Source organism: Salvelinus sp. IW2-2015, linkage group LG5, assembly GCF_002910315.2.
Source record: "Salvelinus sp. IW2-2015 linkage group LG5, ASM291031v2, whole genome shotgun sequence".
In the NCBI taxonomy this organism is placed as follows: Eukaryota; Metazoa; Chordata; class Actinopteri; order Salmoniformes; family Salmonidae; genus Salvelinus; species Salvelinus sp. IW2-2015.
The window spans coordinates 27,780,495-27,801,612 of record NC_036844.1 but is presented as its reverse complement, the minus strand read 5'-3'; the positions used below and the strand labels follow the sequence as shown (position 1 = coordinate 27,801,612).

General features: G+C 42.2%; 1 protein-coding gene across 1 annotated transcript in view; it reads right to left on the bottom strand.

The window, feature by feature from the left end:
- LOC111964167 (pyruvate carboxylase, mitochondrial) overlaps positions 1 to 21,118 on the bottom strand; it is a 116,668-nt gene that overhangs the window by 76,722 nt on the left and 18,828 nt on the right. The window contains exon 9 of the mRNA XM_023987927.2: positions 15,455 to 15,617. Within this exon, the coding sequence (XP_023843695.1) occupies positions 15,455 to 15,617 (163 nt within the window). The remainder of the gene's footprint in view (positions 1 to 15,454; positions 15,618 to 21,118) is intronic.

The window sequence follows — 21,118 nt, the reverse complement described above, 5'->3', positions numbered from 1 at the left end:
TGACGTCAAACCACTTGCCGACACCATACACGCTGACTGCCTTTTGCCCGTAACAGTTGAAATCGGGATACATCTGTGAAGAGCACACTTCAGCGTGCATCCAAGGTGAGCCATTGCCGCCTGAAGTCTGTTACGACACCGAACTGCAGTCAGGTCAAGACCTTGGGGAGGTCAGAAATTCTTCATTTGTGCAAATCCACAGTTTAAATCAGCTGTCTGGTCTCAGACGAGCCCGTAGGTGAATAAGACCGATGTGGAGGTCCTGGGCTAGCCTAATTACACATGGTCTGCGGTTGTGAGGCCGGTTAGATGTACTGCCAAATTCTCCAAAACGACATTCGAGACAGCTTATGGTAGAGAAATGTATTTCTCTGGTGGATATTCCTGCAGTCAGCATGCCAATTGCACACACCCTCAACTTGAGACATCTGTGGCATTGTATTGTGTGACAAAACTGTACATTTTAGAGTGGCCTTATATTGTCCCCAGCACAAGGTGCATTTGTGTAATGATCATGCCATTTAAAATCAGCTTTTTGATATGCCATACCAGTCACATGGATGGATTATCTTGGCAAAGGAGAAATGCTCACCAACAAGTATGTAAACACATTTGTGCACAAAAATGAGAGAAATAAGCTTTTTGTGCATATGGAACATTTCAGGGACCTTTTATTTCAGCTCATGAAACACTTTATATGTTGCGTTTATAGGCATCTATAGATGCTGTCAGCACAAATACAATGAAAGATTCTTGTTAAACGTATTGTAGTAATCTATTGTATGTGGGAGACATGCCAGAGAATACATTAAAGTATATCAGTGTGGTGCCCGCCACTTAGGCGTTCACTGGCTTCCAAAGCAGGAACGTCAATCAATGCGCCCTCTCTGCTGCCAATACACTGAACGCTCATTTAACCCCAATGACCTATCAAGTTGTGGCAATTACAATTACCGCCATGCTTCAGCTGACAAACTCCTGTCAGGTGGATGTATTATCTTGGCAATGAGGAAATGCAAACTAAAAAGGGACGTAAACAAATGTGCACAAAATGAGAAACTAGCTTTTTGTGTTTATGGAAAATGTCTGGGATGTTTTATTTCACCTCATAAAACATGGGACCAACACTTCACATGTTGCGTTTATATTTTTGTTCAGTATACTTCAGTCCCAAGTCGAGTCGATAGTCCCTTGGTATGCTAAAAGCTGTGATCCAGTAGTCTTTGAAGCTACATTTCATAACGTAGAAAGCAAGCTGATTTACTTTTGCACATTACCAACTCTGTGGTCTTGTGGTTAGTTTCCACCCTAAGATTAGGGCGGCAGGTAGTGGTTAGAGCGTTGGGCCAGTAACCGAAAGGTCGCTGGTTCGAATACCCGAGCCGACAAGGTGAAAAAGCAGCACTGCACTACTATGGCTGACCCTGTAAAACAACATTTCACTGCACCTATCCTGTGTGACATATCTTATTATTTTTTTTAAATTATGGTTAGGAGTTTGATCCCCAGGCGAGTAATACCAAAGACTTATGTTATGTTCTTTTCAGCATAATGTCACTGCAGGTATAATTTTCAGGTAATGAACTGCATTCTTATGCCACAAAGATCACAGCAGGTAAAGTTCCGTTAGGAACATTGACATGCTTAAAAAAGGGGATACTGTTCAAATTCCCTTTTATTACATAAATTGTAGTAATTTGACTAATTTAAACCCTTCCACCCTTACAATGGATTCTTGATAATTAAATATTTGTGAAGTAGTTCTTATTGGGTCAGTTCGTCAATAATCTTGGTTATTTAACTAAAATCTCTCAATATGGTCAGATTATGTTTATGTAGTCTGTCCACGAGAGATTCATTTCCCTATAATCTAAATCAATGCTATAGCCAAAGTTGTGCTTTCAAGTATGAGCAACAAGAGTTTACTTGACAGTGGGCACCAGTGGGTGGGGAGACGAGCAAGTGTGACAAACAGGGCAACATGTTTTCCGTTTGTAGTAAATGTTTGTTGCAAAATGTTTTGTTACGTGTGAAACTAATGAATACACCACAGGTTGTGTCATTGGTTGCAGTTTCTATTCATGCACAGCTCACATTTTTTCTACCGCCACTTAATGGTGGTGAATATATGAGATCATGAATCAATCTAAATGTTCTTTCCAGCATAATGTCACTTCAGGTATAATTCTCAGGTGATCGCCTACATTCTTCCGCCACAAATAACACAGCAGGCAAAGTTCCGTTTGGAATGTTGACATGGTTAAGGAGAAACTGTTCCAATTCCCATTTTACATTTAAGTCATTTAGCAGACGCTCTTATCCAGAGCGACTTACAAATTGGTGCATTCACCTTATGACATCAGTGAACAGCCACTTACAATAGTGCATCTAATCATTTAAGGGGGGGGGGGGGGGTCAGAAGGATTACTTTATTGCATAAATTGTAGCAATTTGCCTAATTCAACCATTCTCCCCATACAATGGAGACTTAATTGTTAAATTTGTGAAGTAATCCTAAACAGTGTTGTAGTCAAGTCCCTAGTGTTAGAGTCCGAGTCGTCGTTCACACCTTAGCCCAGGGCTAAGAGCCTCCTTAGCCCTTGGCTAAGGGAGATTTTAGCCCAGGCTAAGCGAGTGTCCACACTTGCACTTGTAAAGTGGGCTGGTGCCAACCTTAGCCCGGGAGCAGCTAGCCATACTCCGGAGCAGGATTAGTACCGACTTTGGGGCTAGCCCAGAAACACTTCCAAAATAGCCAGTGTGAAACATGGTCAAGAGGGGGGGGGGGGGGGACTTTACAATCACAAAGCTGCACTTAACTTAATTTGCATATGCTTGTGATGCGTTCTGCAAGCAATTTGAGTACATTTATATAATTTTCTCCAAGAAAAAAAAAAGAAATGTTTTAATCCGTGCAAAAACTTGATGCAGGACTTGGAGCGCTACGCCACTCGGGAGCCCTCATAGGAACAGCGGTTGCTATGCAGGCTGGCTAACTTCTTCCAATCGAGTCCTGTGATTTGATTCCTTCCAACTCCACTCTTGCTAGACTTCCAAAACATGCCGAAACGGATGCACGCACACACCATATCATTATGCAGGTCCTGCTCACAGGGTGACTACACCGCTCGTCGCAAAATAATTTTAGAACTATATTATTTAATTATTGCACCCACTGCTCACGAGCGTCTGCGTTGCCAAGGGCTAAAATAGAAATCAGTTCTATTTCTGACACAAGATCGCGCTGCAAGTCCCGCCTCTCCCATCTCCTCATTGGTTTATAGAAGCAGGTACCCACGTGCCATCTCCTCATTGGTTATACCACGACTGAAATACGAATGAGGTCGGTGGGCGTAATGCACCTAATTCATGAAAGTTGCCAATCGCAATATAAAGTCAAGAGAAGAAAAAGCCTGTAAGGAAGAGAGATGACTAGAAACAATTTGTTTGACCGTTTTTGTGTGTGGATTAATTAATCGGAGTAGAGGACCTTGTGCATTTCAGGTAACAAACTCATGTTTATATCCCGGACAAATTAGCTAGCAACAGCAAGCTAGCTAAATAGGACAAATTAGCTAGCAAGTGCAAGCTAACTGCCATAATGTTAATGTTTTTAGACCTGTCCCCAAATTAATATAATTGGTTTAGAGTTTGTTTGATATTTTAACCTGCGTGCGTGATCTCGTTGGTGTGGGGGACAAAATCATTTGCGCACGCGTGCAGCCGTTTGGGTTCCGTGTAAGACGCCTACATTTGCATTCTAGACTGCAGCCTTCCTAAAGTATGGGTCGCGACCCAACGTAGGTCACGGACCTGTTAATGGTGGGTCAGTAAAATGTATAATTATTCATTAGTTACTGGATTGATTTGGCCAAGCGCAACTGCGGTCGTGTAGCTGTGCCTGCTCGGTTTGGCTGTGCGAGGGAGCTTGTGCTTTACCATTTATTTTCTGCAGTTTTCTTGAAGCTCACTCCGCGTCCCACACGCTGGCGCTCGTTCAGCAGCAGATGATGCGCCGTTATGCAGCGTTCAAATTAACTGAACTCTGAAAATACGACGTCAAAGCATGAGGTCAGTAATCTTCAGGTCGTAAAATCTGAGCTCTAGAAAGAGGCCAGAGTTGGAATTCAGAGTTGGATGACAGTTAAATAGGTTTTTCCAAGTCAGAGTCCCCCCCCCCCCCCCCCCCCAGAGTTGCCAGTTGTTTTGATCGAGGCATCAGCCACTGACTTGACATTCACCCCAGCCATCACTCTCCACTGTCATCAAATGGACTCAAGCTAGCCACAAGTTCTGAGCTCAATCATGAAAACGCAAATACAGCGATGAGTTTCTCTTGATTTCATACAAACTTTGACAAATAACGAGGAAAGCCCAATATGTTTTGTGTGGGGGAAGTGCTTAGTAATGAATCTCAAAACGAACAAATTAAAACATCACATCCTGACCAAACATCTGAGTTTTCAGAACGGGGCAGAACGCGTCAGGAAACAGTGCTTAAAAATTGTAAAAGAAAGTCAGCTAGCAAGGCATTGTCATTTTATAGCAGGTGATAAACAGAAATAAGGAAGTACTTTCATGGTAATGTATGTGAGTTTATTTCAAGCATTTCCCTTGTGCACAGCTAAGAGCTAGCTAGCTAACATTAGCCAAAGCTAGCTAGCTGAGTAACAGTGAGCAGGCCTGCTATACAACTTACTGTAGAAATTAGTCTAGGTTGGAACTGTTGCTGTTAAAATACAAGTCATATTTTTTTATTCTGAACTGGAATAAACAAAATGCTTTGAGGCAAACTCACAATTCTGGGTTGCTCATCTACAGCAGGAGCGGTCTCCTGCCTGACTGAGAAAGCAGTAGATGTTCTGATCCAGTTTTGCTTCACATACCTATGTGAGTCATGGTTCTCAACTCTGGCATACTTAAAAACCAAGTACAGAACAGACTCAGTACTGAGCCTGACCTTGGGGTTGCACTGTCCAACTGAGCCCAGAATAGACATGCTTGTTGAAAACGCCAGCCACACACACACACCTCTCATTAGGACTGTGTGCGCGCATGCACTGTTTTCTGGTCTACATCTATGTGATGAATCAGTTCATTCCAGTTAAGAACAATGTACTGTATTTTAACAGCAAGAGTTCCAACCTATAATTTTTCTTCAACAATCCTTTCTACAGAATTTCTGTACTGTGATTTAATGTTGCACTATCATAAACTGAGGCTGTCTGTTCTGCGATCAGGCTGTCCCAGACAACAAAAAATAATCTTACTCGACCAAGAGTCATGTGTTCTTTTGACAAATCGATTGGTTGAATTTTTAAAGTGTGTATTTTTCCATATAGACACATCCTATGTGTTTTAATCAAATTAACTATATGCACTAAGCTTGTCTGACGCTTTAAGCGCTCTGTTTGATTAAGACACACGTGACTAGAGGGAGTACTACTTGCTGCGCTGTGTGACTAGCACCCGTTGTCTCCCTCTCCTCCCTGCTGTAGCAACCACAGAACATCAGTGTGTATCACTCTGTCCGTGTTGCTGAAGCTGCAACATAACTATAGCCATTACTGACCAAAAAGTTGTTTCCGAAATCCCTAATTTTTTCAGAAAAACATTCCCTAGCTCTTAACATAACACATGAATGCGTCGCATGCACGTGTTCAATAGGGCCTGACCTATAGCATATAATCACAGCAATAAATTGGTCATAAACTCCAAATGTGACAGCAAAATGGATTCAGAGGACAAACTCAAAAAAAGGGGGGAATGTTCACTGGTTGCTCAGGAGGTAAAAGGAGAAGTCAGACATCAAAATTATTTTTCATTAGTTGTGGAAAATACTGGAGATCAAGAAAAATTAAAAGGAGCAAGACTACTTTGAAGTCTACAAAATATTTTGATTTGTTTAACACTTTGTTACTACATGATTACATGTGTTATTTCATAGTTTAGATGTTTTCAATACTATTCTACAATGTAGAAAAATAGTAGAAAAAGAAAAACCCTTGAATGAGTAGGTGTGTCCAAACTATCCATAATACACAACTCCATTGTGTCCTCCTCCCAGAGTGCTAAGAACCTTGGCGTGATCCTGGACAACACCCTGTCGTTCTCAACTAACATCAAGGCGGTGACCCGTTCCTGTAGGTTCATGCTCTACAATATTCGCAGAGTACGACCCTGCCTCACAGGAAGCGGCGCAGGTCCTAATCCAGGCACTTGTCATCTCCCGTCTGGATTACTGCAACTCGCTGTTGGCTGGGCTCCCTGCCTGTGCCATTAACCCCTACAACTCATCCAGAAACGCCGCAGCCCGTCTGGTGTTCAACCTTTCCAAGTTCTCTCACGTCACCCCGCTCTCGCTCTCTCCACCTGCTTCCAGTTGAAGCTCGCATCCGCTACAAGACCCTGGTGCTTGCCTACGGAAGCTGTTGAGGGGAACGCACCTCCGTACCTTCAGGCTCTGATCAGGCACTACACCCAAACAAGGGCACTGCGTTCATCCACGTCTGGCCTGCTCGCCTCCCTACCTCTGAGGAAGTACAGTTCCCGCTCAGCCCAGTCAAAACTGTTCGCTGCTCTGGCACCCCAATGGTGGAACAAACTCCCTCACGACGCCAGGTCAGCGGAGTCAATCACCACCTTCCTGAGACACCTGAAACCCCACCTCTAAGGAATACCTAGGATAGGATAAAGTAATCCTTCTAACCCCCCCCCTTAAAAGAGTTAGATGCACTATTGTAAAGTGGTTGTTCCACTGGATATCATAAGGTGAATGCACCAATTTGTAAGTCGCTCTGGATAAGAGCGTCTGCTAAATGACTTAAATGTAATGTAAATGTAATAATATTGTTGCACGATTTTGCCTGGTTCAGAAAAGTTTCTCGTCCTTGCACAGCATTTCTCTGTACAGGGGCGAGATCACATTTCAAACGTGAAACATTGTTTCCAAGGTCGTAGGGGCAGACAGCAAGGTTTATACAGACCATCAATGTTGGAAATAAAATGCTAGGCTAGAAGCAAGAGGAAATAATGTGTTCCTTATAACATTGGTCGTGGGCGGAGTTGGAATGTTGGTCGCATGTGCGTTTGTCCGTTAGCCCAGGGCTTTGGAATACAAGTGAATCCTTAGCCCAGCTCTAAAATTTAAAGAATAAAAATAAACTTACCCGTGGTTAACAAATGCCTGTGTGAACACGGGGCCAGTCTTAGCCAGGTCAAGTCACGAGACTCTTGGCAGACTAAAAGCTGCTATCCAACAATCATTGAAGCTACATTTCATAATGTAGGAAGTAAGCTGACTTAGTGTTCCAAATAAGTAGGCCTAGCTAATACAGTAGCTATTGCCATGAATTATGCAATGGAGAGAGACTTTCTTGACTGGTCAAGTCAGAGTCCTAGTCACCACTCAAAAATTGTGACTTGAGTCCAAGTCCTGGACTTGAGTACTGACAACCTAACAAAGTAAACTTATCCAACCAATGGCAGTAATTTCCTATAGAACCATTGACAAATATTGAAGTATCCATCCAGTGTTCCAGATTTCTATGAAATATTACCTAAAATGAAAATATAAAAAATTATTTTAATTCTAAAATTATAATTATAGGATGTTAAAAAGCAGCTTTCTGTGCCCCTGCTTGGAGAATAAACTCTCCTCACAGCTGCCCGTGTCCCTTATAGTGGTTGTTACTGACAAGCACACGGCTGAGCCATTTAAAAATCACCACTTCATTAAGTCAGGTTTCCTATTTGACTCAGCCATGCCTCCTTGCCCGTACAACATTTCCTCATCTCCCACCCCTTCTAATGCGACTATCCCCGATGCTTCTCCCTCTTTTTCCCATGCCCCGCTACAAAGTTTCTCCCTGCAGGCAGTCACTGAGTCCGAGGTGCTAGAGGAGCTCCTGAAACTTTACCCAAAAAAAACATCTGGGTCAGATGGTTTAGACCCTTTCTTCTTTAAGGTTGCTGCCCCTATCATCACCAAGCCTCTCTCTTCTTTCTGGGGAGGTTCCCATTGCTTGGAAGGCAGCCACAGTTCGTCCTTTTTTTATTTTTTAAAGGGGGAGATCTAGCTAATCCTAACTTATAGGCCTATTTCTATTTTGCCCTGTTTATCAAACGTGTTGGAAAAACTTGGCAATAATCAACTGACTGGCTTTCTTGATGTCTATAGTATTCTCTCTGGTATGCAATCTGGTTATGATGTGTCACTGCAACCTTAAAGATCCTCAATGATGTCACCATTGCCCTTGATTCTAAGCAATATTGTGCTGCTATTTTTATTGACTTGGCCAAAGCTTTTGATATGGTAGACCATTCCATTCTTGCCGGCCGGCTAAGGAGTATTGGTGTCTGAGGGGTCTTTGGCCTGGTTTTAAACTACCCCTCTCAAAGAGTGCAGTGTATAAAGTCAGAAAATCTGCTGTCTCAGCCACCGCTTGTCACCAAGGGAGTACCCCAAGGCTCAATCCTAGGCCCCACGCTCTTCTCAATTTACATCAACAGCTCAGGCAGTAGGAAGCCCTCTCATCCATTTATATGCAGATGATAGTCTTATACTCGGCTGTCCCCTCCCCAGATATTGTTTTAAATGCTCTACAACAAAGCTTTCCTAGTGTCAATAAAGCTTTCTCTACCCTCCACCTTGAGGTGTTCAGAACAGGTTAAGTGGTTTAGTAAGAAGAATGTCCCTCTCCCCACAGGTGTGATTACTACCTCTGAGGGTTTAGAGCTTGAGGTAGTCACCTCATACAAGTACTTGGGAGTATGGCTAGACCAGACATGGGCAAACTACGGCCCGCGGGCCACATACGGCCCGCGGGCCACATACGGCCCGTTAGGCTTTTTAATCCGGCCCGCCGAACTTGTCCAAATTATAGTAAAAACCTCATTTTTTCCCCCTTTCCCTGCAATGCCCACGTTTCCCCAATAGATGGCGCACTCAAAACACATTGACCGTTGGAGTGGCGCGTATTTCTCTTTATTTCACTTTAATTTTCACTTCGTTTCACGTCACCATTAAGCCCTTCTGTGAAAATGAGCGGACCAAAGAGAAGGAAAGTGGACAGCGAATGCCGAGTGTTTAATAAGGAGTGGACAACAAAATACTTCTTCACTGAAGTCCGATCAACGGCTGTATGTCTGATATGCCAAGAAGCTGTTGCGGTTTTCAAAGAGTACAATATCAGCCGTCACTTTGCCACGAAGCATGCAAACTATGCTAGCAAGCAGTCAACACAAGAACGGGCGGCTACTGCTCAGAGGTTGGCAGCTAATTTACAGAGTCAACAMAACTTTTTTCACCGACAAACTGCAATTCAAGAGTCAAGTACCAAGGCAAGTTATTTGCTGGCATTCAAATTAGCAAAGGCTAGCAAGCCTTTCTCCGAAGGCGAGTTTTTGAAAGAGTGCATGGTAGAGACAGCAGGTCTCTTGTGTCCGGAGAGCAAAGCCAAGTTTGAAAAAATCKGTTTAGCACGCAGGACAGTGACTCGTCTTTTAATTAAGAGCAATGCGCATTTACGCACAGCAGCGGTACAGTAGCTTTATTAACACGCCGCACATCGCTCTTAATTTAAATTTAAATTTTCAGCTGCAGGTAGGATATTTAATACAGCCTATGTCTGTGTGCTTGGCAACGATACACGTGTACTGTTTGCGCGTGAAGGCGAGGGCGTCCGTGGCGAGTTTGTAGAGCGCGCGGTCAGGACAATCCATCCATGATTTTGCGGAGTTTAACACAAGTAGATATTATTGAGCTTTAGTATTTCGTTGTGTAATAATATGTTTTGAATGTTGAAAGTGATTCCATTRTTCAATAAATGTTGATTTCTTTAACTTTGCACCTTCGATTGAAACTTATTAAAAACAGACGCAATCTTGATAAATCACAGTGCGTATGTTATTTTAATCTATTTACATTTCCTCATCCCGGTATCTGCGAAATAGTATGTAAATGCCATATCTTGCATATTCCTTGAGACAAATTTATTAACTGATAAGGGCTATTTTTCACATTTGAAAGACAGTTAATAAATTGGGTTGTAGTGTTCTTACTGTGCTATGAGGTTTGCACACACTACATTTAATGCTTTAGTATATCCGGCCCAAACACTCCCTCCAAATGCTCCTGGCCCGGCCCCTCTGTCAAATTTTAGAACCCATTGTGGCCCGCGAGTCAAAAAGTTTGCCCACCCCTGGGCTAGACAGTACACTGTCCTACTCTCATCACATATCAAAGCTGCAGGCTGAAGTTAAATCTAGACTTGGTTTCCTCTATCGTAAATTGCTCCTCTTTCACCCCAGCTGCCAAACTAACCCTGATTCAGATGACCATCCTACCCATGCTAGATTATGGAGACAATTTATAGACCAGCAGGCAAGGTTGCTCTAAAGCGACTAGATGTTCTGTACCATTTTAGCCATCAGATTTGCCACCAATGCGCCTTATAGGACACATCACTGCACTCTATACTCTTCTGTAAACTGGTCATCTCTGTATACCCGTCGTAAGTCCCACTGGTTGATGCTTATTTATAAAACCCTCTTAGGCCTCACTCCCCCCTATCCAAGATACCTACTGCAGCCTTCATCCTCCACATACAACACCCGTTGTGCCAGTCACATTCTGTTAAAGGTCCCCAAAGCACATACATCCCTGGGTCGCTCGTCTATTCAGTACGCTGCAGGTAGAACGAGCTGCAACAAACACTCACTGGACAGTTCTCAATCTCTTCATTGAAAGACTCAATCATGGACACTTTTACTGACAGTTGTGGCTGCTTTGCGTGATGTATTGTTGTCTCTACCTTCTTGCCCTTTGTGCTGTTGTCTGTGCCCAATAATGTTTGTACGATGTGTTGTGCTGCTACCATGTTGTGTTGCTACCATGTTGTTGTCGCTACCATGCTGTCTTAAGTCTTTATGTAGTGTTGTCTCGTCGTGATGTGTGTTTTGTCCTATATTTAGATGTATTATTTTTAATCTCAGTCCCCGTCCCCTCAGGTCTTTTGGTAGGCCGTTATTGTAACTAAGAATTTGTTCCTAACTGACTTGCCTAGTTAAAAAATCAAAAATAAAAGCTGGCCTGTTGGGAAACAGAGTGGTTTGGGCATACTGCAGAAAAACTGACACATGCACCTGGCTATGCAAATTAACTTCTACCTCGAGGCACACAGCCCAAGCCCGGCTGTACAAAGTCAAATAGTATCGATGGATTCAGGATTTAGAACCACACGATGGAACTAGGGCACTTTACTATAACAGCAAGAAATGCAGACTGATTATTACCATTTCTGATATTTTTTGGTTAGCTACCTAACTAGTTCATCCTAACTCTGGCTACTGCTGCTATCTAGAGTCAGGTCAAAAATGATTGGCACCGTTGATAAAGCAGAGCAAAAAAGACAAATAAATACTAAGCGATATTGTATGAAAAGGGGCAATGCACAAGCACAGATGAAGCATATAAAAGATCTGGAAAGATTCTATATGGATGACTGGTCTACGATCCCGCCGAATGTGTTCTACAATCTCAAAACATTTGAGAAAAAGGCTGTGTCGTTATCCTCCCAGGGTGAGCTATTGAAAATAGGGGTGCCAATAATTGACTGCAATCTGACAAAATATAATTTGCTCAGATAGATTGTTTAACAATTGTATTAGTATAACACACTTTGAATTGTTTACAATATCATTTATAAAGTATTTTTTTTGCCTATCTTTATCAAGGCCGCCAATAATTTTGGACCGGGCTGTATATCAGTCAACAGCTAACTAGCTTGCCTCTTCACATTACAACTTTTACCTACAAATCACAGGATTTAAAATAGAAGGGAATGGCAAGATGGTTGTTGCGTGGAAGATCGGACTGCTTTGACTTGCTTTATTGTTGGCTAGCCAGCTCTGAAATATAAGTGACTGCGAGATAGGAAAAAGCCTATAGAACAACTAACACCAGCTGTGGATTGCTTGGCTAGCTAGCTTGTGCAGAAAGGGTGCACTCCTGAGCCTGTCTCTCCCCTAGTCTTGAGAAGGATCATTCTCCATTGAAAAACATTTTTATAAAACAAAAAAGCTGTCTTCCCCAAATCAGACGGGCCTGTCTCAGCCAGAGGATGAGGTCTTGTTAAAAGCAACAAAAATGTATGACTTGGTCACAACTACAAGTAAAAAGGACTAGTCAACAAGATTGTTCATACCTAACAGAATGAGTTTTTTAAAATTAGATTTGCACTGAACAGTTACTTTAATACTTATTTTCCCTTCCTGTTAAATGATGGTTCTCCACTTCTGAAGGAGAAACACCACCGGGAAGATTCCAGAGCTAAACCTGCACCCCTACCTCTTCCCCGTCTTTACTAGATGTCATTCTCATTTACAAGTTGCTTACAAGTTGTTTGTTTCATTCTTTTTGCACAAACATTCTTATTCCTCACAATGTCTAGGAAAGCAGAGTGACAAAAAAAAGGGTGACTGAGTTGCAGAGACTGGAGGGATCAAAGGCAGCCCTCAGACAAACGCAGAGTGGAGGAGAGAGAGAGTAGAGAGAAGTAGAGTACCTGTCTGTAGTGTTTCTCATCTACCAGCCTGTCCCTGGCCAGCATTGAAACATTCACACTGCATTTCACCCATCAGTGTCCACTCTACACCTATTGATTTCACTTGATGCCCATCCATAACGCATCTATCGTCGATATTTATGCTCTWCCCATCACCTGCTGCATTCGAACTGCAATTTGCAACCCCTTTAATCTAGCCAATAGTCTCCTAAATCTCTAATTGACAATAATTATGGCTACATAATATTGCCTTTCAATTAGAGGCAAGGATAGCAAAGGCCAAAACTGCATTTCAAACTCTCTCCTCCTCCCTCCAGACAGGCAGTTCTCCAAATCCTACAGGATTCTTTGAGAAAGTCTTTGAAGTCATTAAAAGTTTAGGGYAAAAAATGGCTTTGATACACCCTTAACTGTCAGAACTGTGGAATTCGAAAGTAATATTACCACTTTCCCAGCACCTTGATAGTCAAAAAGGTAATTCTTTATATATTTCCACACTTGAGTTTGGAATAATACTGTGAAAACGATAATGCCCTTTTAGTGTTAGAGCTGTTTGGAAAGAATGCCTACAATTTCAGCCTGTTTTGGTTGGATGGAGTTGGCCTTCCGTGGGGACATCACCATGCAGTAAATTACCTAATAGACCCCAAAAAGATCCAAACCTTTGCCAATAACAGCTAATTATGTTATCCCCTCCCCACTCCGACAGTCCTAGCTAAATTCTTGCTTGAGAAAATGCTCTTCGCTATGCAGCTATGTTTCTTTTTGAACAATTTAATTGAAAACTATCATAGCAAGGTACTGAATTGTTCCCCTGAAATGATTTGATATCGAGATGAAAACAGCTGCATTGGACCTTTAATTTCAAGGAGAAGGCCATTCTCATGGAAGGAAAAATCATCTAGCAGTCTCAAATTACTGAGGAATGATGTAATAATTGCCCACATTGATATGTCATCAGACTAGTCTCAGGAAATAGGGAACGTGGTTAGACTAGTTGTTGAATACAGTCAGACATACTGTGTACGACTACCCATCATTCTACATTTCCATGTGGCATTTGATGTCATTGATTTAACACAAAATGTCTGAAAACTCACAGGTCATGGATTTACATCTGCTGCCTGAGAAGTATGCCATCAAATAGGTCAAAGCGAGAAACTACAAAATAAACCTTTTGTCAATATGACATACTGTATATGCACTACAATGGAGTTGTTTGGGGCCCCTTATCTTTTCAGGTTTTACTAGTAAGTCACTGTGCTGTGGGTTTTAGAAAACACTAGCTAGGGTAGTAAGGTATGCCAATGAGTCTACCGTGTACATAGCCAATGAAGGCTCCGAAGGCAGCAAACAGGTCCACAATATTTCTGAAATTGAAATTAACTTAAGCTTACAAAAATTATTCATACCATCCATTTTTCTACTTTGTTATGTTACAGCCTTATTCTAAAATTGATAAAATGTCCCCCCTTAATCTACACACAATATCCCATAATGACAAAAGCTAACATTTTTGCAAATGTATTGGAATTTTTTWAAATAATTAAATAACTTATTACATAATTGGGCTCAGGTGCATCCTGTTTCCATTGATCATCCGAGATGTTTCTACAACTTGATTGGAGTCCACCTGTGGTAAATTCAATTGGTTGGATATGATTTGGAAAGGCATACACTGGTCAAAATAAAGGCCCCATAGTTGACAGTGCACGTCAGAGCGCCTGGAGGAAACATGGCACCATCCCTACGGTGAAGCATGGTGGTGGCAGCATCATGCTGTGGGGATGTTTTTCAGTGGCAAGGAGACTAGTCAGGATCGAGGGAAAGATGAACAGAGCCAAGTACAGAGCACTCCTTGATGAAGTCCTGAGCACTCTGGAGCATGTTCTCAGACTGGGGCGAAGGTTTACCTTTCAACAGTACAACGCCCCTAAGCACACAGCCAGGCCACAGCAGGAGTGGCTTCGGGACAAGTCTCTGAATGTCCTTGATTGGCCCGGACATGAATCCGATCAAACATTTCTGGAGAGACCTGAAAATAGCTGTGCAGCGACGCTCCCCATCCAACCTGGGAGCTTGAGAGGATCTGCAGAGAAGAATGGGAGAAACTCCCCAAATACAGGTGTGCCAAGGTTGTAGCATCATACCCAGGAAGACTTGAGGCGGTAATTGCTGCCGAAGGTGCTTCAGAGTAGGGAGTAAAGGGTCTGAACACTTATGTAAATGTAATTTCAGGTTTTATTTTTAATACATTTGCTAACATTTCTAAAATCCTGTTTAGAAAAACTGGGGTGATTACGTGAATGCATGCAGCTTCTCAGATGAGGATTAATCCTCAATTACAGTAGTAGGGGTGCTAGTGCTGATCTGTATAGAACATCACCAGACAACTTCCATCGATAACTTTGAAAATCACAAGTACGGAAAACCACTGTACAAACAGAACCAGATAGCATGAGTTTGAGGGAGCTTACATTTGAGAGCTAGAGACTGACCTTAAGGTCAGAAAGACAATCTAAAGCCGCCAAGTATTTTAGACTAATTCAAGGCCTACATGTCAAACACCAAGAGGGGGAGGTTGATGTCAATATTTGTTCAATTATTTATTTCCAAAAGCAACCCATCCCTAACAAACATTTAGAGCAGATTTGGCCCAGCCTGGAGCCTCCACTAAAACACCTGCATACAAAAAAAAACACTACCCTAAAATGGACATGCATAACTAGGGCCAGGAGTTTCCTCCTGCCCACGTGACATCCAAACAGGAAAAATTKTTGCAGGGCTCATGGTTAGGAAACCTTTTGGCCCTACACCGAGTGAGAGAATGCAGCCCATTATAAACTGAGTGGCAGTAGCCTGCGGGGAGGTGGAGGGCTGTTGCTTACCTCAAGCCGTCCAGTGTCAGGCTGGAAGCCGCGGGCAGGGTCCTCTGTGGTCACACGGCATTGGATGGCGAAGCCATTMATCCGGATCTTATCCTGCTTCAGGCCCAGCTCTGGCAGGCTACGCCCCTCACACACACGCAGCTGAGCATGAACCAGGTCCACACTGACAGGAGAAAGGAGTAAAAAGATACATTTTACTGTCAAAATTGACAAGGAAAACACAAGAACGTGCACTCTGTTGTGCCTCAAGTAACCACCCATAAAAAGTCAAGGCGTAAGGGTCATTGGTGAGATCACTCTGCCTCCATACGTTTCTTCTCGACTTAGATATTTCACAATGCCTAAGATGCACAACTGTTAGCTTAACCAACGTCTCTGTAACACATGACAATATGGGGGCAGTAAATCCCTTTTAAACATGCTGTAACAGTGAGTCCTGCTTTGTTCTACTGTTATCTAATCTAACTACTATATCTAGAGACCACAAGACGGACATTCTGCTATAGTTCCAAACAGTGTTGGGGTGGTAAGAAAGAAAAGGTGGACAATAACAAGAAAAGAAGGAAAGGAAACGAGGAAAGAGGAGAGGCGGAGGAGACTGCATTGCACAAAACCAAAGATGTGATATGAGCTGGAAGCGGAGGGAGGGGGAGACAAAGAAGGGGGGTTCCTTATACACACACAGTCTGATTTCCTATTACTTTAATTGCTGATGCCATGCGGCGCATGTGGGCTGGTGTGGGGGAAATGCCCCTCTCCGCATAACCTAAAATCCTTCCCTTGAAAGTCTCTCCGCTTTACTCCGTCGCTATATGGATAAGATCCAGGTCATCTTTAAACCTGCCCCAACACATCAATCTGTTCACAAGCTTTCCTCATCCTTGTGTGCCAGTTTAGTACCCTTCTCCCTCACCCCGCTCGCGTTTCCCATTCCTAATTTCACAGACTAGACAAATGTGCAGCTGCAATCTAGCCACAACTCAGTGATTAGAAACCCATTATAGGGTCAGTGACAGACAGCCTATAATGACTGAGCTGTAGACACACTGCAGAAAGAGAATTTAATTGAGGGAGAAGAGTGGGAAGGAGAATTGGAGTAGTGAAAAATACTGAGCGAATTGAGGTCTGCATAAGCCGGAATATGTAGAAGGGAAAGCACAACGCACTCCACCAGAGTATGTGTGTATATACACATAATCACACTCATTCAGAAAGTATTCAAACCCTTCCCTTTTCCACATTTCATTACAGCCTTGTTCTAAAATGTATTAACTTAATTGTTTTCCTCATCAATTTACACACAATACCCCATAATGACAAGTGAAAACAGGTTTAGAAATGTTTGCCAATTTTATTTTGAAGAAAAAATAAATGAAATACCTTATTACGTAAGTATTCAGACCCTTTGCTATGAGACTTGAAATTAAGCTCAGGTGCATCTGTTTCCATTGATCATCCTTGAGATGTTTCTACAACTTGATTGAAGTCCACCTGTGGTCAATTCAATTGATTGGACATGATTTGGAAAGGCATACACCCGTGTATATATATATATATATATAATTGTCAACTGTGGACCAATATATATATATATATATATATATATATATATATGGTCCCACAGTTGACAGTGCATGTCAGAGCAAAAACCAAGCCATGAGGACGAAGGAATTGTCCGTAGACCCCCGAGACACGATTTTGTCGATGCACAGATCTGGGAAGGGTACCAATTTCTGCAGCAGTGAAATGGTCCCGAAAGAAACAGCGGCCTCCATCATTCTTAAATTGAAGTTTGGAACCACCAAAACCCTTTAGAGCTGGCCGCCCGGCCAAACTGAGCAATCGGGGGAGAAGGGCCTTGGTCAGGGAGGAGACCAAGAACCTGATGGTCACTGACAGAGCTCCTTTGTGGAGATGGAATTTGTTATTTTATTTGGATTCCCATTAGCTGTTGCTAAAGCAGCAGCTACTCTTCCTGGGGTCCACACAAAACATAATACAGAACGTCATTAGACAAGAGCTCAAGGACAGAACAAGATAAAAAAAAAAAAAAAAGGCACCCGTAGCCTACATATCAACGCATACACACACAAACGATCTAGGTCAAATAGATGAGAGGTGGTATGCCGCGAGGAGTTGCTTTCTGTTTTTTGAAACTAGGTTTGCTGTTTATTTGAGCAATAGGAGATGGAAGAACCCTGCAATAAGGGCTCTATATAATACTGTACGTTTTCTTGAATTTGTGGACTATGAAAAGACCCCTGGAGGCATGTCTGGTGGGATAAGTGTGTGTGTCAGAGCTGTGTGTAAGTTGACTATGCAAAAAAATGTGGGATTTAACACATTTCTTATAAAAAGAAGTGATGCTGTCAGTCTCTCAACTCTTAGCCAAGAGAGACTGGCATGCATAGTATTAATATTAGCCCTCTGATTACAATTAAGAGCAAAACGTGCCGTTCTGGGCCAGCTGCAGTTTAACTAGGTCCTTCCTTGCAGCACTGGATCACAACTGGACAATAATCAAGATTAGACAAAACTAGAGCCTGCAGGATTTGCTTTGTGGAGTCAAAAAAGCAGAGCGTCTATTATGGCTAGACGTCTCCCCATCTTTGCAACCATTGAATCTATATGTTTTGACCACGACAGTTTACAATCTAAGGTAATGCCAAGTAATTTAGCCTCCTCAACTTGTTCAACAGCCACACCATTCATTACCAGATTCAGCTGAGGTCTAGCACTTAAGGAATGATTTGTACCAAATACAATGCTCTTACTTTTAGAAATGTTCAGGACCAGTTTATTACTGGCCAAAACAGACTGCAACTCTTTGTTAAGCATTTCAGTGACTTCATTAGCTGTGGTTGCTGATACGTACATGGTTGAATCAGCAGCATACACAGACACATGCTTTGTTTAATGCCAGTGGCAGGTCATTGGTAAAAAAACAAAGAGGGACTAGAGAGCTGCCCTGCGGTACATCCCACATGTTTGACATTTGAGAAGCTTCCATTAAAGAAAACCCTCTGAGCTGTATTAGATTGCCATATCGTGGATTCAGAGCTGAGTTTGAAAAACCATAACACATAAGTTACGGTCAATAATAAAGGCTGCTATGAAATCTAACGGTACAGCTCCCACAATCTTCTTATTACCAATTTCTTTCAACCAAGCAGTAATGCGTGTCAGTGCAGAACATGTTGAGTGCCCTTCCCTATAAGCATGCTGAACGTCTGTTGTTAATTTGTTTACAGAGAAGTAGCTTTGTATTTGGTCAAACACCATTTTTTCCCCAACAGTTTGCTAAGAGCTGGCAGCAAGCTTATAGGTCTGCTGTTAGAACCAGTAAAGGCCGCTTTACCAKTCTTGGGTAYCGGAATGACTGACTTCCCWCCAYGCCTGWGGACAWAGACTTTCCTCTAGGCTCAGATTAAAAATGACAGATAGGAGTGGCTAMAGAGTCATCTACCATCCTCAGTAGCTTTCCATCTAAGTTGTCAATGCTAGGAGGTTGTCTCATTGATTGTTAACGATACATTTTTCCACCTCAAACACTAACTTTACAAAATTCAAACTTGCACTGCTCTTTCATAATTTATTTAAATCTTTATGCATGAATATAATTGCTCACCGTTTGTCGTGGGCATTTCCTGCCTAACTTTAKCAATGAATTATCATTAAAATAAATAAAAATCGGCAACATCAAGTGGTGTTGTGATGAATAAGCCATCTGATTCGATGAAAGATGGAGTTGAATTTGTCTTTGTCCATTATTTTATTTAAAGTACTTGATATTGGCTTCATAACAGTTTCTTCTTTTTGCTGAGTTTAAACACATTTCTCAATTTGCAGTGTCAGCCAGTCAGATGCGCAGCCAGACTCATTAGCCACTCTTTTGCCCCATCTCTTTCAACCATAGTTTTTAAATTCATCAATCCATGGAGGCTTAACAGTTCTTAGTCAGTTTCTTAACAGGTGCATGTTCATCAATAATTGGAAGAAGCAATTTCATAAATTCATCAAGTGCAGCGTTTGGATGCTCCTCATTAATCACATCAGCCCAACAAATATTTTTGACATCATCAAACTCTTTTGTATGATCTCTTATACACCAATTTAGGCCCAGCTGTTGGAACTTTGGCGTTCCTGGATATAACCACTATATTGTTATCACTGCATCCAATGGGTATGGATATAGCTTAAGGACAAAGGTCTACAGCATTAGTAAAAATGTGATCGATACATGTGCATGATCTTGTTCCTGTAGTGTTTGTAAACACCTTGGTAGGTTGATCAATAACCCAAACCAGATTACAGGCACTGGTTACAGTAAGAAGCTTCCTTTGAGCGGACAGCTTGATGAAAACCAGTCAATATTCAGGTCCCCAAGAAGGTAGACTGTTTACGTCACATACACTATCAAGCATTTCACACATATATGATGTAGATACTGACTGTTAGCACTTGGTGGCCTACAGCAACACCCCAAAAGAAAAGGCTTTAGATGTGCCAAGTGAACCTTCAACCACAAGACTTGACATAAGATCTAAGCATTACAGGGATATGGCTCTGAATATACACAGCAACCCCCCCCCCCCCCCTCCATAAGCATTTGTCTTCTATAGATGTTATATCCTTGTATTGCTACTGATGTATAAATCACATTAATTATCTAAGTGAGTCTCAGAAATGGCTAATATGAATGTTAAGATTGATTTCATGAACCTTATTTCTAATAAACTTGCTAAGGCTACACGTATTAATACGGGCTATTTTCAGCCCTTTCCTGGGTAGCTTATCAGAGATAGATATATTGAAAAGAGCAGACCAAGCAAGAGAAAATATACATTCAGCAGTCCATTAATAAATTGGTGTGTGCTGCGGGGTTGAGGCTACAAACCCATAGGTTTGGCTCACTCATCCCTTCCAGGCTTCTGGGAGGGAGGGTGGACAATGAGCCTGTCATAGTGGATGTACGCAATGTCTCCACGAGCTCTGGCAGCTTTCATGGCTGGGATCAGTTCTTCCCTCTTCTGGCACACTGTTCTGCTTCCTGTTCTTCAGGTCAGGTCGTCCATTATTTTATTAGTAGAATGCGAGGATTTGGACAAAACACTTAATTTTTCTTGCTTATAGGTCTCTTGTTTGTTTAAAAGCACTGTACATGGCCTGCATACAGCAGGATACTGTTCCTAGAGAGGTGATGTTACAGCAACGCAAGAAAAAAAGGATGAATGCACCAAAAATGGCAGATGTACATTGACTGAAATGAGAGAAATGCATTAAGCTATATGCGAAAGGAGGAAAAAGGAGCTGTTATGAGACTGGGGAAGTCAGAGTTTGAGGAGTTAACACATTGCGATGTCATGGACCATTTCCAGTGATTCCCATTACCACACAACTTATTCGGAAATGACAGAAGGGGGCCTTAATTGGTCTTAATCACTGTGACCAATTGAAAGTCATGATAAAAGGTAGAGGCAGACAGCCAAAAACAGAGCTGTTGTGTAATAACCTACTCACCAGAGCACTATATACAGACCTGAGAATTCAACCCAGCTGGAGGAGAACATGGCCAGCGGCTGGTGGGCGTGGCTCGAATGCCTTTTTGGTGAGTTTCCGAAATAAGAATCAAGTGCATTTCCAGACCCAATCACTCAGAGGAGT